The following is an 18,189-nucleotide window of genomic DNA, read 5'->3' on the forward strand; positions in this document are numbered from 1 at the left end:
TTCTCTTTTCTTTTTTTTTTGGAAACAAGCGAAACACACGGCAGTACAACAAAACGTAGGTCTCCATCGAAAGAGACACTTCAATCGTCGACAGCCTGATCGTTTTTTCCCTTTTTTTTAGCTTTGTTTTTTCCTTTTTTTGGGGAGGTAATTTTTGCATGAAAAAGCTCGTCGTGATGGCCTGACGTTTCATTATCGTTCGAGAATTTTAGAGGAATTTTGATTTTTCATTCTTCATTTGGAATTTAATTGACACTTAAAATTTAGAAAAATTCGTATTGTATCATTTTTGACGAATTTAAATCGCCTCTAGGGAGCAAAGGGTTATTAAAATTAACGTGAAATCATGAATTTTAATTTCATTCCAAATGATAAAAATATCCGTAGTTAACGGAAAATTATATTTCTTCCTCGTTTAAAGAATACACTCAAGCTCGCACGATTCACTTTTCCACCTCGTTCAGAAGAATTTGCAGAAAAGGTAGATATCGCCTGAGATACAGTCAAACATTTACCGCTAAGCTAAGACGTACTTAAACGCGAATGAGAAAGAAACCCGAAGAAGAAGAAGAAGAAGGATCAGGAACGCAACAGAAGGTACAGGTTGGTGGAGTTAAGAATCAAAAAAAGGGGGATCGTTCAGCACATTTATGATCACTCAATCATTATAGAATCACTCTCATGATTCCTCGAATCGGTCGGATATCGAAAGCGTTTCCTTTTCATTGATTCTTCCGGTTAGGATGCTTCAATCAACCACGTGACTCGAGCATAAATGGCTGAAAATCGATATGGAAACCGAGCTGGTACGTTAACCCTTTCATAAACAAAAAATCTTATGACACAGTTTCAATTTTATGGAAATCATTTTTAATCCATTCGAAGAGATTAGATTTCTTCAAGAATTATTTTAAAAAATTTGATTTTTAAATTGTTAAAAAGTCTTCACTTAAAAAATTTACATTTGATTCACATTAAAAGATGCAATAATTTTATTCGTCTCATCGACGAATTCTCAAGACTTTCAATGTGAGCTTTGTTAAAAGAGGAGACAATTATTCAGCTCGGTTTTCGTTTAACTAAAACAGGTGGTTCAGTTCTCAGTCTTCAAAGTCTTGATAGGAGCGTTCGTTATCGTACGAAAAATAAAGTGGCCGAAGGTGAGTGTCACACGGAAATCGTTCGATTGCACTGAGAAATCGGAAACGGATCGAGTTATCCTCGGCCTTCGTTACCGCTAAACGCCCTTTTGAAACCTCGGACACCCTTAATTTGTACTTTTAACATGAGGATATACCTGGTTGCCATGAATGACGGGCTCGTGCAACGCGTTCGGTGCCTTGGCGAGCAATGATATGTTCCATTATTTTTATCATTTTCACGTCTACAGCTTGTTTAACCGGCGAGAAAGTAGCCTCTCGTCTAGGAATGATCCAGGAAGTGTGTAAGAATAGCTCAACTTATTGTTAGACATTTCTTCCCCTGTACTTCCTATGGGAAACAAAGTTGCACTACAAAAAGTTAATTAAACGAAAGAAAATCAATAATTTCCTAAGGCTACATTTTCAAAATATTATTGAAGATAGTACAATTTAACCCTTGAACAGCGGAGCCTGGGTCACTTATGACCCACGCAAAGATATTTAAAATTAAACATATAATATTTAAAGAAATATTATAAAATATAGAAAATGATAATGATATGAATTAAAATTGGGGCTCTCTCCATGGTCCGCCATTCGAGGGTTAACAAAATAATACCTCTCTCCCCTACAATGTAATTTTCCTTAGGGAAACCTACCATGCTCGGTACTGTACTACCTTAACAATGTCAAAAATAAAAATTCTAAAGTAATCAATTAAACAATACATTCCTTAATTAAATATACCTCCCATAGAGCTATCTAGATACCTTTAGCGCGTGTAGGAATGCTCTCAGCTGAATCGAGCGACGCGTAGCCGTAGAACGTGATGGTTTATTCAACCGGAAGTTCTTCGTTCGAGTCACGTGTCTCGCCATCAGCACGAAACGCGTTCCTCGTACAAGCCTCGTATCAGAATCAATCCGCAGCCCTCGGGGTTGTGTTCGAGCACGGATCTGCCACGCTTCGGCTGAATGCTGGCTCGAGAGACGATTCATCCTTACGTTCCCCTGAGTTTGATTTCAACGTGAACATATCACTCTCACTCCCTCATTCTCACCGTTCGCTAACTCATTCATTCGCTCGTACACACGTGCACACGCAATCTTTCTGTTTTCTTTTTGTTTCTCTCTGTACGTGTATTTTTTTTTTTTTTTTAATTTCTTTACGAATTACCGCGGGGGGAAAAAGGGAGGAGAACTGTCTGCAAAATAGACGATGCGGGAGAACGGGGAGAATGCGAGCAGGGTGTTCGAATCTCTTATCAGCCGGCGTTCGTCTAGCGAGCGGATTTCCCGAAGAGAGAAGCTTTCCCCGGAAGCTCTTTCGATGGATTAACACGTTGACTGCCTCGACTGTTGGAAGTTTCCTTAGGTGGTATCTTTATTTACGAAGAAATTCTTTGAAAATAATTTTTCACTAATTAGGCGAGTCAAAAAATTGAATTTTAAGCGTCACTTCCGCATCAGGGGTGACAGGACAGTCAACGTGTTAAATACCACCCCATTTGAAATGGGGATGAGTGTCTTTGTATCCAGATCAATCTGTGATATAAAAAGAAAAAGGGTAAATTGAATTTGAATCCCACTAGAAATTCCAAGATTGAACTTTCTGTATTATTTTCAACCCATTTTTCATTGCTCGTTCAAATATACTGGCTTAACGCTAAACACTAATTTACCTCTAATTTAAAATCAATTTAAGTACTCTCATAGTCTAAATAAATATTGAATTCCGTTTGGAATTACAAGATTCATTTTTCCTGTACCACTTACAAATTCAGATATTAACTTAATACTACGAGCTAATTAAAGGAATTATTTACTCGTTAATTCTAAACTAGATATACTCCAATATTGAATTTTCTATCAATTTTCTTTCTTCCTTTTTAAATTCGAGGATTAGATTTGATATGTTTAAGATCAATGAGGTAGAGAGCTCGACCCGCACGATTGTATATTTGATAAAAGAAAATCGAAGGAAAAACCTTCATCCCCATTCATCCCCATTCACCTGTCGCTCGCAAGAGAAATACTCGCTGGCAACGAAACGAAAACCCACGTTTATGTGCGCGTGTACACGAGAGATTGTGTACGCGTACGCATATATGAGAATATATCATATACATATCATATATATTATATTTATATATATATAGATGAATGTATAAAGAAGTAAACTCGTCAGACTTATGATTTTATGCATAGGTCAGAGGTTCGTCGTCAACAAAGGAATTAGCGTCCTCTTGCCCATCGCAAAATGGCATCAGCCAATACGTCAAGGTGAGCTTTCGTCTGTAACAAAGAAAAGGAAAAAAAACGTTTGCTTTTGATCCTTCGATTAAAACAGGAAAATGGCATATCACTTCTTAAACGGGTGCATCGCCCCAGGGGCATCTAAAAATAACCAAAGCTCAGAAATATGTATATATATATATTTATTTTTTCTCTTCAATTTTCGTCTGGATTTATTGAACTGTCAAAGGGTTGATGCAAGGTAGTCGGGTAGAGGATGGCAATCGTGTTTCGACGACACCAGAGGATGGTTCGAGTGGCTGAGCCCGACCAGCCGGAAGGAAAAGAAGCGAATATCGATTTCAAAGAGGCGGTAGACCGGGTCTGGAATCAGCCGGAGAGAAAGGTCAACAGTTCGCCGGATGTGAAGAATGATAAATCCGCGAGAGGGCGAGACGGGGCTCAGATTTCCCTCTAGCTGTTTCTTTTCCCTCGCTTACCTTTTTTTTTTTCTTTACTACCATCCCTTTCCTTCATATTTCCTTTTTCTCTCTCTTTCTCTCTCACCGTGAACCGACGTTAAAGAGTGTACAAGGTATTTCTGGGAAATGGTCCCTTTAAAGGGAGGTGATAAAATCTTGCGGAAAGAGCGATGTAACATGAACGAGAGGGAAATGTGTATTACCCGACGTTAAAATGTAGAGTGGAGTTATTTAAAATGCTGTTGTTGTGGTTTATACTGAGCTTATTTTAGTCAAATTTTGAGAATGAGAATAAAATTGTGGCTCTCTCCATGGTCCGCCATCCGAGAATCCAGAAATCTTAGAAATAGCTCAATTGATCTATTTTAAATTGATAGATTCTTCAATAAAGTTGTGGCTCTCTCCATGAATTGAGAAATCTTAGAAATAGCTCAATTGATCTATCTTAAATTGATAGATTCTTCAATAAAATTGTGGCTCTCTCCATGGTCCGCCATCTGAGAATCAAGAAATCTTAGAAATAGCTCAATTGATCTATCTTAAATTGATAGATTCTTCAATAAAATTGTGGCTCTCTCCATGGTCCGCCATTTGAGAATTCAGAAATCTTGGAAATAACTCAATTGATTTATTTTAAATTGATAGATTCTTCAATAAAATTGCGGTTCTCTCGATGAATTGAGAAATCTTAGAAATAGCTCAATTGATCTATCTTAAATTGATAGAATCTTCAATAAAATCGTGGCTCTCTCCACGGTCCGCCATCCGAGAATCAAGAAACCTTAGAAATAGCTCAATTAATCCGTCTCGGATGATGAATCCTTCAATAAAGAATGATTGAAAATAAAATAAAAGATTGTATATCCTCTCATAAATCACAATGGATATTCTAAAACTCCGGCATCGTATTTTGTCGCTTTAATCTCTTCTTTCCTCTTCTCTTTGTGTCTTATTCAACAAAAGAGAGATTCTCGCGAAGGAACTGAAAGGAAATTGTTTTCACATCTCCCTTTTCGCACGCGAGAAAGTTTCTCAGCGTTCTATCTTTTAGTCGTTGTTTTTTACACGATGGGAGAAACGAAAGGATTAAGGAGACGGCAGGCTTTTTTCCAGATTTACACTCGAGCCAGACACGGCAGTGTGTAAATTGAGATTCCCAGCCCTGGAGATTAGTTCCCTGTGGCTTTCGAGTATTTGCGAGCTCGAGGGGTGGCTGAATGTCGCAGAACAGAGATAATTGAGCGTGAAATTAGGCGAACATAACGGTGAATACTTTCTTGCTCTATGTTCATCCACCATGAATTGTGTTATCTCATAGGATTCACGAGATGATACGAGTTTGATGAGGAAGAAAGTTCGTCGGGTAATCGAGCGAAGAGAACAAGAATCTTTTGCTTAAAAATGATTAATCTTTCATAATAAAAAAAAAATATATAGATTAAAAATAAGAAAATTTTTTCATTAAATGAAATTTGTTCAATTTACTTTGAAGTTAGATAAAAAGAAAAAAATAGAAAGGATATGGATGTGAAAATGATGGTAGATTCTAGGTTGCTGATCGAGTTATTTATGGAATACCTACTTTATCAAAGGAAAGGATTGATTAAAGACTTACAGTTTTGTAAAACATGCAGGCTTGTCTGTCCTCGTCTTCGCCTGTAGGGCAGTCTATGAAACCGTCGCACAAGGCGTGATCGTCGATGCAGTGATATCTACCCATTCTGTCTGCAGTGGGACACGCGAACCTTTCCATCCCATCTTCTGACATTGGACATTCTGTAAAAAAAAAAGGAAAAAAATTTGAGTAATTGGAAAATTTTTAGCCATTTAATTTACCAGAAGCATTAGATTGGCAATTGGTAGTTTACTATCTTGGGAATTTTCTATTTTGTTATTTTATAATTTTGGGCATTTTCTATTTCAGTATTTGCAATTTTAGAAATTTCCTAATTTGCTATTTTATAGTTTAGATAATTTTCTATTTTGAAAATTTTTATTTTGGTATTCTATAATTTCCTATTTTGCGATTTTGCCATTTTGAGGATTTCCTAATTTAGTATTTTACTATTCTAAGAATTTCCTAATATGCTATTTTATAGTATTGATAATTTTTTCTTTTGTTATTTTACTATTTTAGAAATTTCCTAGTTTGCTATTTTACACTTTCGATATTATTCTACTTTGCTATTTTATAATTTTGATAACTTTCTACTTTGCTATTTTCCTATTATAGGAATTTTCTATTTTAATATTTCACAATTCTGATACTCTGCAATATTATCAATTTCCTTTTTCAACATTCCACTGTTTTAACAACCTGGATTCTTAATATTCTTCAATTTAGGTGCTTTTCAATTTCCCCACCCTTATTCTTTCCTACATCAGCGTTCCATTATTCCTTACTGCAAGCATTTTAAAATCCTGCTACATCATTATTTTACTACATCGTTATTTTCCAACTTCATTATTTTTCTTCTATATCATTTAGAACATCATTACCCGTTTGTCTCGCTTCTTTCATCGTGTATCGCTACTTTCAATCACGTTATTATTTTTATCATTATGTCTATGGTGGTTCGTGTAATTTTTCTATTACATTGTTCACACTATTGATCGTTACTATTTTTATGCAAAAATCGTCACGACCCTTCAAGGATCACTGGCACCATTTTTGACGTGAAATTTCTTACAAGGTTGCAATTTAAAAATTGCATATTGCATGAAATTCAAAGTCATCAAGAAAATATCAAGGTTCCTGTTAACATTTTTATTTTATTGATTTACACGACACCCTATTATCTTTAAAAGAATTAATTAAAAATAATTTTTAGAGTTCTAAATAAATTTATTAATACTTCATTCCACGTCAATTAATCCAATGTGAATGCTAATCACCAAAGTGGTAATTAATTGTGATTATGACAAACAAAAAAAATCTGTATTGTTATATTATATCAGATTTTTCGCTTTCAAATCATATTTCTTACTTCGCAATATTCATTCAAATTCATTCTCCCTCCACCCAAGCATCAGCAACTTATTTGTTCAAGATCGATTAGGGTGGAACAACCTTGAATATGACATCATCCCCGAAAGCTCGAGGCTCGTGGATAAAAAAAGAAGAAAGCAGGGTGAAACTTGTAGGAAAGAAAAAACCTCTGGATCCATCAGTTTTAAGAATTCCATTAGCATTTCCTTGCCAACCGATACATTCATCACCAACCAACCCCTCCGAAAGTGTAAAAGAGAATGGAAATAAACGTCACCACCCCCGCGTTTCCAACACTTTACATTCACCCGGCTACCTTTATTTCCATATCCCAATTTTTCTATTTTTTCTATACCATTATTCTATTTTTATTTATTTATAACCCCGTAAATGTACGAAAATTCCACCCTTCAATTTTAAAGTGAAAATAAATGAAACATATATATTTGTTTTTCTTTAAATATTATTTTGGAATTTTCAGTATTAATTCTTTTAAAAAAGAAAAAATGTCTCTCTTTGAAATTCAGCCAGTTCCATTACCCAGTCGTTCCACGATCTCCCTCCAAAAAATGCAATCCTCTCACCCCTTCTTCATCAAAATGCTAATTGACCGAATGCATACGAGATTTCCATTAATTCTCCTAGCGCGGCCGATCGATTACTAATGAAGCTTTTGTTGGCCCTGGGACAATGGTCGAATAAAAAGGGGGTAGGTACGTCTTTCCTTTTACCTTGTCCGACGATATTTCCACCTAGTAATCCAGCAAGGTTCTAGACTACCAACAATGCACGACTATTTCCGACAGCACCCACCGGTTGCAACAGAATGCCACACCCTTCCTTTCGTGTGTGTGTTTGTACACTCGAAACGAATCGACGGAAATATCGCAGGTTACTTCGTGACAAGGTCGTCTTTCATTCTTTCTCCGTTTCCTCATTTTTATTTATTTATTTTTTTTTTTATTTATCAAATTTGGTTAACACGACTGTCGTTGTGGTCGCTGGAGACCTGTGCCACGAATCTTTTATAAGGGGATGATTGGTGAGGGAAAAGAAAGGGTGAACTTTAACAGCGTTAATTTCAGTAGAAATAATGCAAGATTAATTTGCATTTTGGTATTAATGAAAATTGCAGCTCGAATTTGGAAATTAACTTTTGAATGGCGGACCATGGAGAGAGCCCCGAGACCAATTATAATTTAATTTTCTAAATTTTACACTTTCACACTTCAGGTTAATATTATTTTATATATTCTATAAATTTGCTAGGCTTCGCTATTCAAGAGTTAATCATTTCCACGATGGCAATTAACGCGTTAATCCTTTATTAATTAACGAATAAATAATTTCCAAGCTTTATTCACTTCGTACCGAGATCTCAACAGGTGACTATCAATCTCGTTTAATTCTCAGTTTGATGGAAGGGGGTGGGTCGAAAGGGGTAGAGTTTCGATCGGGCCAATTTTAACACGTACTCTGCAATCAAACTATCCAACCCAGTGAGTCGGTTACGAAACAATAAAAGTCAGCGATAAAATCGGGGCCAATCGTGACGAGGAAATAAAAAGAGGACTTGAAACCCGGCTCCTCAAACTTTTACCCCTTTCCGGATAGGAGAACGCATACAAAATGAATAATGTAATAATTTCACTTCCGCGATCAGAAAAGTGGTATTTTTCTATTTTTGCTTGACACCGATTACCAAGCTGTTGGCCCATATAGGCGTGTAAAACTGCAACAGGTGCGAGTAACATCCATCGATAATAATAACTCGGTAATCGTCATCATTTCAACCTCTACGAGTGATTACCGGCTCAATGGATCTACCTTCTGACATGGAATCACCCCACTACCGTGATATTACAAGGGAGGTTCAATATAGGGCATTAAATCTCCGTTAGAAAAAGAATTATACTTTCTAAAAGACAATTACTATAATAATTAAATAATCAAAGCACACCCATATTGTAAAACTCATTAAAAAAATGACATTTTATTTTGTGACATATCTTTCCTTTTTGTTCCAAATATCACAGTTAAAATCAATTTCTACAATTAATAAATAATTAAAGTACGACCATATTGCAAATCCCATCAATAAAAAAATGAAACGTTACTTTGACATATCGTTTATTTTATTGCAAATATCACAGTCAAAGTCAATCCGTACAATTGATGAATAATCAAAGTACACCAATAACAAATCCCACTTTTAAAAAAACTGACATGTTACTTTATAACATATTCTTTCTCTATTCTAAATATCACAGTAAAAGTTAGTCCCCAAAATTAATAAATAATTAAACCATATCGCAAATCCCACCCTTAAAAAAATGAAAAGTTACTTAATATCATTTTTTTTATTCCAAATATCATAGTGAAAGTAAATCCCCACAATTAAAGAATAATCAAAGTACAGCCATATCCTAAAATTCATCCCTTAAAAAAATGACACGTCACTTTATGACGTATCACTTTTCTTTATCCCAGATATCACAGTAAAAGTCAATTCTCATAATTAATAACTGTCAAATGTAACAGCTGTACTGAAAAAGTTAGCCAAATAAAAATCCCTCGATTCCAAACATGTGACGAGACAAACTCGCGCGCCTGGTCACATTAATTACTGTAATTAATCGCGCGACCTTTCACGCTTCGAGCACGTTTAACGTTTCTCGTTAGGAATGTTAATTAGCCCGGTACGCAAAAAGGTGGAAGGAATAAAAAATGAAAAGAAATGGGAGAACCGATCATTTAATCACCCCCGTTTGTCGTACAGGTGGTCAAGTGGTAATTAAAAGGGAACTCGATCGAAACGAACCCTCTTTAAAGGTCACACTAAAAGGCAATTAATCTCGCCTGCGAGTTATGTGGCACGTTTATCATTTCTCGATTGTTTTTCGTGGAAAATGTTGGCCTGCAACGTGTTACCACGATTAAAACTGTTACTTCGTCGTAATCCGTCCCGAACATCAGCGGGGCGTGCCATCGTGATCAGCGAGCATGATAAAAGTCATTAAAAAGCGAGCAGAAGGCTGCCCCACTGTCGCGGCGTTTAGAATCGATACACACTAATGAGCAAAAAATGTTTACGGTAATTACGCGACTACGCTGTTAATTAACGTTAATGAAGAACAACTGTCAACCGTGTGTTCCTCCCGGTACGATCTTCGGGTGTTTAAATCGTCGATGATTCGGGAAAGAAAAAGAGAATTCAAAATTTCAAAGTTATTGGAACAGTAGAATTCGAATTTCACCCTTAATTATTTAATTAAATAAATGAACTATCGTTGGGGTGATCAGTGAAAATTGCAAATTACACATACTACAATAATAAAGAAAAATAAAAAATAGAAAATAATGGGAGGAGGCTATCTTAAAATTTGAAATTTAAAATCTGAAGTCTGGAAATTCTGTTCTAAATCATTCTATCTGGAAATGAGTTTTTGATTGCAGATCAGGGGTGCCATTTATCAAGGATGTTATATACCATAATCCGAAAGCATTTGAGAAATTTTTTGCGGTGATAAGGTACACCTGAAAATTGGTCCTAGAAGGGATGACAACTAAAGGACACTCGTGGGCATCGAGAAGAAATTGCTCTCCATTTTTCCCCCGCGTCGTCTCTTTTTCAACCCCTCGATTTTTCATGCCAATGAAAAATTACTCGTTCTAGGTTCAAGGCGAGATGTCCATTCAATTAGTTGCCCCTATCAAATTCGAGAGTTCGTCAAACACTGTTCAAAATGTACCTATCGATCGGGTCTTGAATTTTTAATCAAATTTGAACTTTATCGACCATTTTACGTGGCGTTGAACACTTACCAAAGTACCCAAATTTTTAATTTTAACATTTATTAATGAAAATATAGAAATAGATATCTGAAAAATGGGTATCCAAAACAGAGCGTTGCAATATTTTCAGGAGAATATAAAAAATTGTTGAAGGAAAAAGAGAAACGGATACACGAGTATCCGGTAACCCATTCAAGGATTAAATAAACTGGTTCAAAGGTATACTCTCGAGAATGGGAAAGTTAAAAAAGGGCGTCGAGAAAATTGCGATCTCAGTCGCGGACTGCAACGAAAACGAGGTAAATTTTATGGCGAACAGGTGAGAAGAACAGGTAAAACGCGAGTTTTCAAATTAGTTTCCCGGCAACGACGTTGAGTGAACGATGAAAATTCTCGCAATTGAACGAGGGAGGGATTTCGAGGGACAGAAGTTAAACCCTTGAGCGAGCTACCGTAATGAGGGATTATTACGCGTGTCAGAATTCACTTTTTCTAATTAGCTTTCAGATCCCTTAATCGTTGCCAGAGACAAAAGCATTAATCATAACGTTATAATAAAAATGATTATTTAATGGCAAGTTGCAATTACAGTGTAAAGAACAGTGTAAAATTTAGAAAATAAAATTAGGGCTTTCTCCATGGTCCGCCGTCTAATTCATAATTGATGTATTATTTATAAGCAGCCTCTAGTAAACTTATTAATTTATTTTACAGTAGACTTTCATTATATTACCACAAAGGGAGCTGTAGAAGTGGAAAATTTGTGAACTGTACAATTAAATCTAATTGAAAATCCATATTGCGATATAACAAGAGTGAACCGTATTCCTAAATATTTAATACATTACAATAACATTTCACCGAATCATAATGGATTCTCTTTAAATCCCACCCTACCCGAAATAATGAAATATAAATGACATCAGCTCACCGATCTGCGGCACGTCGTACTGTATGCTACCTCTGGTCGATCTGAGCATAAGTTGAGAAGCAACGGTGTTCCCTGGGGATGACGGAGGTTGAGCTTGATGCTGGGCGGCTTCACCGGGTAGGTCGATGGAGCGTCGTCCGACCGGCATTTGGCTTCTCTTTCCAGGAAGCTTGTTGCCGTCCAACGGAAACGGTGGCCTGGCTATGAAACCCGGGCTCTGATAATCCCTCGGTTTCTCCGTCCGTGGTATCGGATCAGTCTTCAGGTTCGCAGCAGCGTTGAATTTCTTCTGCTCGAATAGATCGTCGTAGTTGGATTGTCTGGTATCCTGTAACGTCTTTCGTCCGGTCTCGTCGTCGCACACCCTGATAGGTAAACTGACCGTGTTCCTCGAGTGTCTGCAATCGATTCGTAGCTTCTTCATTCGTTGCTGCCCTATATGGCCGTTCGGTTGATCCTCGACCGGGTGAATCAACTGTTCGCCGTTCTGCGCTGCGTTGTTCATGTACTCCGAGTAGAGTACGTTCAGCATCGCCGGTGACAGAGCGAAGAATACCGTCTGAAGCTCTCTGGGCTCTCTGATCATATCGTCGATCAATATACCGGCCGGTGTCCACGACGAGATACGCGGCTCGTCGTTCAACAGCAACCAATTGGACAGGTCGTCCCGGTGAGACGCATCGGGAGGATATATCCTGAAGTGCAACAGGTTATTGCCAACCGACGAGCTTAGCTCGCTCTTCTTTCGTATTCCGCCGCTACCGTGCCGGTAGTCCTGTTCCTGTTGCGCCCCTTGCATGACGATCACCGGTCGATTGCCCACCGCGAGATCCAAACCTTGTCCCACGTACGTGAGAAGCCAGAACATGCACACCGCCATCATATATCTGTCCTACGTTGCGTCGTCCAACCGTATATGGTTGACGACGACTGACGGAGGCTTGATACTAGTCACCCGCGCCCCTTCTGACAAGGCAGATCAACCCTTCGGTGGCGAATCGGAAGGCACGACGCACTGTTTCTTTTACTTTCCACGCGGTTTAGGCCGACTACTTCTTCTCGTTTCTTTGTTTACAGGCTGGACGGGGAAAGGGAACGAGCGAGCGGGGGCGCGACTCGAGGGAAGAAAACGCGGACGATGAGCGATGACCGGCGATCAATCGATAACCCTGTCGGCAAGCAGCGTCACATGGGGAGATGACGTTTCTTAAAAGCGCAGTGTACAAGCAGCACTCTTAATACTCCTCGGGAATTATAGGAACAAGAGATGATGATTCCGGATAGTCTTCTAACTCTCTACACCCGCGTGTCGAGCGTTCCTTTCCTTTTCTAATTGAAACGTTTCCTGGTCCTGAAATCAGGTGGTTATGTAAGGAACAAGCTGACGATCGGTGGCCAGAGTGGGATTTTGAATGTGGTGTCGGAGGTGCCGTGATCGGAGGTGCTGGTGCTGATGCTTTTTAAGGTGCTCGACGTTACATGGTCAACAATGAAACCCGATCGATCGGTCACAGTTACGTACTCGTAATCGAACTATCTTTCTCCTGGGTCTTCCGTTCGCTCGCTTACCCCTGTTTCTTCCGATCCTCGCTCCCATAGCTTCCAGCAACGATCCCACGATCTTTTACTTAAACTTCCTCGTTACGACAGTTGACTCTTCCCTCTCTCGGATCCTCTACGTTTCTTTAAACGAAACTTACGACTCGGTCCCGGTTGGTCGCACGACTTCCGGTGTGCTGGTGCTAGAGTGCCGTCGAGAACCCCGGGTTTCTACGTGCGGCGACGACAACGGCGTGCAGCGACCACATCGAACTCCCCCCGAACGACTTTAGAGTGCGGAAAACTGGCTATGTAGGACGAGTGAGAGATCAACAGGTGCCCGAAAAATGTGCAAAACCGTGCTCCCAATATAACATAGGTGGGTGCGAAGAAGGGAATTAATTAGACACCAGGTAACAGGGCGAGAGTGCGTGTCGAAGAATTGGTGAAGAAGAAGAGGTACAACACAGGTGTTACACACATCGATCATAACAGAGAGAACAATAAAGTGTGACACAGAGAGAGAGATAGATAGAGACAGATATAATTACAGGAGATAATTATCGGGCAAAAAGAGGTGCAGTTGCGATACACGCGCGCGTGTGCGTAATTGTGCGTGTCTTTTTTTTTTTCTTTTTTATGGTTTGTGCGAAATACTTGCTTCTGTGACTGGGTGCCCTGTCGAGGGTTCCTCTCCTTATTTCCAACCAGGAATCTTTCTCATGCGTTACGATCAAACGGATAACCTTCCCTGTCAGTTCAAAGGAATCCCGTCCAGTCGCACATGCTCTTCGTCAAGGACAGAGTCGAGGCGTCGTGGGTAGACGCTGGTATCCGCGGTCCAGTTTCACGGGAAACGGGAACGTTTACTGTCCCTCGTTCTATCACGCGAACACAAAATGGTGCGAACTAGTCGGCTAGCATTGTTGCTGGTGTTCGGTGTGCGGCTGCGACGACGGTCGGGCGAAAACAACGCTCGGGTCGATCGACGTCCAACGGCAAGGGTGCCGCTGCTGGTATACACCTCGAGTGTCCGAGCGTCGTGTGGTTTTCGCTTACGTAGACGTCGGGCCAGTTGCGTCGAGGTCCGGGTTTTAATCTCGCATGCTCTCGTCGGTCGAGTCTTCGCGACGCGTTCGGCGTCTCTCGTTCCCGATGAAACAAGGTGTTACCCACCGTAACGGCTGCGATCTCTCTTCGGCTGTGGTTCCTCTTCCCCTTTCGCCACCGGGCCACGTAACTGGCGGACGAAGTTGGCGTTTTCGGAAAAAAAAAAAAAAGTGAACAACTGCTACACGGAGTCGGTGTGAAAGGAGGTTGCGGCCGTGGATGTTGCTTTGCTGGCCGAAGGTCGAGGGATGGAGGATCGAAGGGTTGGGACGGGTTAGTTTAGCGAGTGAGCTGGCTGGCGCCCTCACCAGAACTAACTCCCACGCTGCGCGGCAAGAGTCACCGGGTTTAATACAACGCGCATCGTCTCCCACCATCGGCTGAGTCGCCGACGCCGTCGTCGTCGTCGTCGCCGTCGACGTTTCCCCCTTTTCACACCCCCGCGCCTCCGCTGCCAACCCCCGGATAGACCCCGGCCGCTACGTGCATCGTTCACGCTTCCGTTCCGCATACAACACGCGCACGCACTCACACCACTCTTCTGGAAAGCACTGTGCCTCTTTTTTTACTTTTTCGCTTTTCTTTTTTCTTTTTTTTTTTTTCATGGTTTTTGAACGTCAGACACCCCTGCTGCACGGGGCGCGTTTGAACTACGGACCGAGAGGATTTGAGGGTTTGATGCTTGCTGAATAATGGCTGGATAGAAAGGCTGGACAATTTTTTTCTTTTTTCTTTCTTCACTTTAACCCTTCAGCAGCGAAGCCTGGGTCAATCGACGCTGAAACTAAAAGGAATCATTTTTAAATAAAAGAGTTTTATGTATTGGGGAAATAAAGGAACAGTTTGAAATTTAGAAAATGAGAATAATATGAAATACTGAACTGAATTGAAATTAGGACTCTCTCCGTGGTCCGTCGTGCGAAAGTTTAATGAGTTCACTTGCAGTGGGTGTCGTCTACGGTTGGTTATTCTGTAACAAATATTTGTTGCCCGTTAGTGGGAAACTTTTATTCCCCACGTAATATTAATGCTAGATGTAAGCTTCGTTCTGTTTACTTCTCGTTAATTATTTAATTCAATTAAACTCGTGACGTAGGCAAGGGTGACATGATAATCAACACGTTAACGGCTATCTTAACAAGCTTTGATAAGAATATCTTGCCCACGCTTTCGTGTGTTATTGCAATTAGCTATTAATTATCATAATTATATACATTCCATCTAAATTTTCATTACTTTCAGAAATTATTAAGCTATTTTTTACTCATTTTTTATGCTATTACTTATCTAATTTATTGCCAATTTAAAAAGTGTCGACTGTCTTTAATTAAAGATTCTTTGATTCTAACTTGAAGCTTTAAGAAATTTTACAAATATTCATCTCTGTTTCATAAACACCTAATTATGAATAGGTTTCTCGGTTTCTCTAGTTCACAGAAACTTTTGTACTTCACGCTAGAGTAGGTGTCAATGTGCTTCGAAGAAGTTTCTCAGTTCGATGATAATTAGAACAGTTTGATAAAGTTCCCTTATCGGTGCATCTTCGTGTTTTTCTATTATAATAGTGCTGTTAAAATGCAAAAGCATGATAATTATTTGAAACTTTAACAAGCTTCTTGGGGTTCACTTTATAATCACTAGACTCTGAATATTTATACCATCTAAACATCTTCCTTTTTTTTCTTTTCTATCGAAGAACAACTAAAATCATTCTATCGATGAAACATTAGAAAATATGAAGAAACGTAGAACATCTTTTCTTCGTTTATACCTTGAACGCAGTTCTATGGCTGAAAGCTTATGCTAAGGTGTTCGCTCAAAAGCAATCACTTTACCTACTTTTCTTCGTTTTTTATGCTTTTCAGGTACTTTTACTTTGACACTCGACTTCCTGTCGTTTCCATATTTTATCGCAAGCTATAAAGGTGGTTTCAATACTGCCCTCGCGTTTCTCTTTCCAAACGAAACCTGACAAATTTTGAACAGTTTCAGAAATAAACTGTCAGTGATTCTGAAATAAATCACAGAAAATTATATAACAATGATCAGTGAAATTCTCTCGCGTCTGACCATACGCTGACCTTTTCCCCTTAATTTCATTAAACTCCCTCTTTACCATTCTGTTTCTTTAAAATGCTTTAAATAATAACATTGGTAGACACTAAAATTATTTAATTATTTCAAAATTCATAAAAATAAATGTTATTGTAACGTTGAAGTTTATATTCATTTAGGTTCCACGTGGGTGAAATCAATACTTGCCAATCAACTTGTTAATGCAATACAACGGACAAAAAAGAATCTACGTTTTACAGAATTTTCATTCCGGTAAAACTGAAATGCCCATGATATTTTGAAACAGAATGCAATCGCGCGTGTCTTGCAGATCAAAGGTCAGAGTTTGAACGTTCACGGTGAAATTTTTCATTGAAAGTTGGAAAGGATATTACTTTTCTAATGGAAAGATTATAAATTTTCTCGTCTTTCCATTGAATCAAATTAAAGAAGCTAGCAAATTACCTTCACTTAGACAAAACTCGTACATTTTCTTGAAAGATTATTAATTTATGCGATACACAGCCATATATATTTCAAGGTAAATTCGGATCAAACACGTGTCTGATTGAATGCAAACTTTATCAGAAAATTGTTTCGTACACATCTCATTACAGATTCAACGACATTTCAAAATTCAATCCACTGTCGTTATTTATTTACCATCGAATCGTACAGAGAGCATATTTTATACAAATAATCCCCTGTTTGCCAATGTTTCACGCAAATTATTATTGCACGAACCTCTGCTCGTTTAAATGCACTTTGCATTCTGCGAGGTGTTCGGTTAAAAAAATTTGCAAAAATATTGTATTGCTCCAAAATTCCAAGAAGATTAAATAAAAAATACTCAATGCAATATTTTTCACCCGCCCTGTACATTAACGAGTACATAATTTACACGTTTAACAACTTTTCCGTCGTTTGGAAGCTCATTTACGAAAGATCCCAGATAAAATAAACCGGCAGCTTCGCGAATCATAAAACGTGCGCATAAAAAAGGACAAGTTCAACACGTGGAAAGTAAAATCGTATCGGAACACGGGTTCTTACCTATCGATTCCACTAAGACATTCGCTCTGAAAGTGGCCTCCATAACCATAAAGATGGTGTCCAGTAAAAAAAGAGAGGGAGAAAAAAGAAAGAAAAAACGCAGACCGCATCGACAACGTCATTAAAGTTGTTTTATAGCGTGCTAGGCTGTTGAATGTCACTTCCTGTTGCCACCGGGTGAAAACAAATTTCGAGATTAACCGAAACAACCTTCGCGTACAGCCACGATCGTCATCGATCGCGTCATCAGGGGTAAGTGGGCGTTTTATGGCGTTCAACGTTACCCTTAAACACCGCCCTTTCACCATAACGTGGAACGGAAAGCAAGTTACACGCGATGAATGAAGTATGGCTTTTGTACCCACGTTTCAACACTCGATACTGGGTCAATGGTGAGCCAGTTATGCTTGGAAATTCTGGGTGGAATAATTAAAAAATTATGTCAGGGTGAATTATTCAAAGAAAGTTTAGGGTTTTTCAATCGTGACCCAGACAAATCGAAGGTGTAATAATTAAAATTGCAGCGATATAATTTGTGAAAGGAAAGTTTTGCAGTGGAAGAGGGTGGTAATTTGGGGCGGTTTTTCTAGGTTTCTGGTTAATACTTGAATGATGGGGTCTGGGCAATTATCAGACAAATTATGGGTGTAATAATTAAAATTACAGTGATCTAAATTATGAGACGAAAGTTTTAGAGTGAAAAGGGGTAGTTTTTCTAGATTTAGGGTTAACCCTTGAATCCTGGGTCAATTATGACCTAAATTTGTAAATAGGTGTAATAATTAAAATTACAATAATCTAAATTACGAAACAAAAATTCTGGAGTGAAAGGGGTGATTTGTCTAAACTTGGAATTAAC

At 38.7% G+C, this 18,189-nt stretch overlaps 1 protein-coding gene across 3 annotated transcripts; it reads right to left on the reverse strand.

The window, feature by feature from the left end:
- Positions 1-2,279: 2,279 nt before the first annotated feature.
- LOC114879869 lies at positions 2,280-14,622 on the reverse strand. 3 transcript variants are annotated; one of them, XM_029195225.2, is made up of 4 exons: positions 14,531-14,622; positions 11,574-14,352; positions 5,474-5,634; positions 2,280-3,436 (listed from the first exon to the last, which is right to left on the reverse strand). In XM_029195225.2, exons 2-4 carry the CDS (start codon positions 12,454-12,456, stop codon positions 3,377-3,379), a joined length of 1,104 nt encoding a protein of 367 aa, XP_029051058.1. In that variant the 5' UTR covers positions 12,457-14,352; positions 14,531-14,622; the 3' UTR covers positions 2,280-3,376. The 3 variants fall into 3 exon arrangements, with proteins under 3 accessions (XP_029051058.1, XP_046142719.1, XP_029051057.1); XM_046286763.1 differs by lacking the exon at positions 14,531-14,622 and having other exon boundaries at positions 11,574-12,924; positions 13,143-14,517; XM_029195224.2 differs by lacking the exon at positions 14,531-14,622 and having other exon boundaries at positions 11,574-14,517.
- Between the last annotated feature and the right edge of the window lie 3,567 nt (positions 14,623-18,189).

Source organism: Osmia bicornis, chromosome 8 (genome assembly GCF_907164935.1).
Source record: "Osmia bicornis bicornis chromosome 8, iOsmBic2.1, whole genome shotgun sequence".
Lineage (NCBI taxonomy): Eukaryota > Metazoa > Arthropoda > Insecta > Hymenoptera > Megachilidae > Osmia > Osmia bicornis.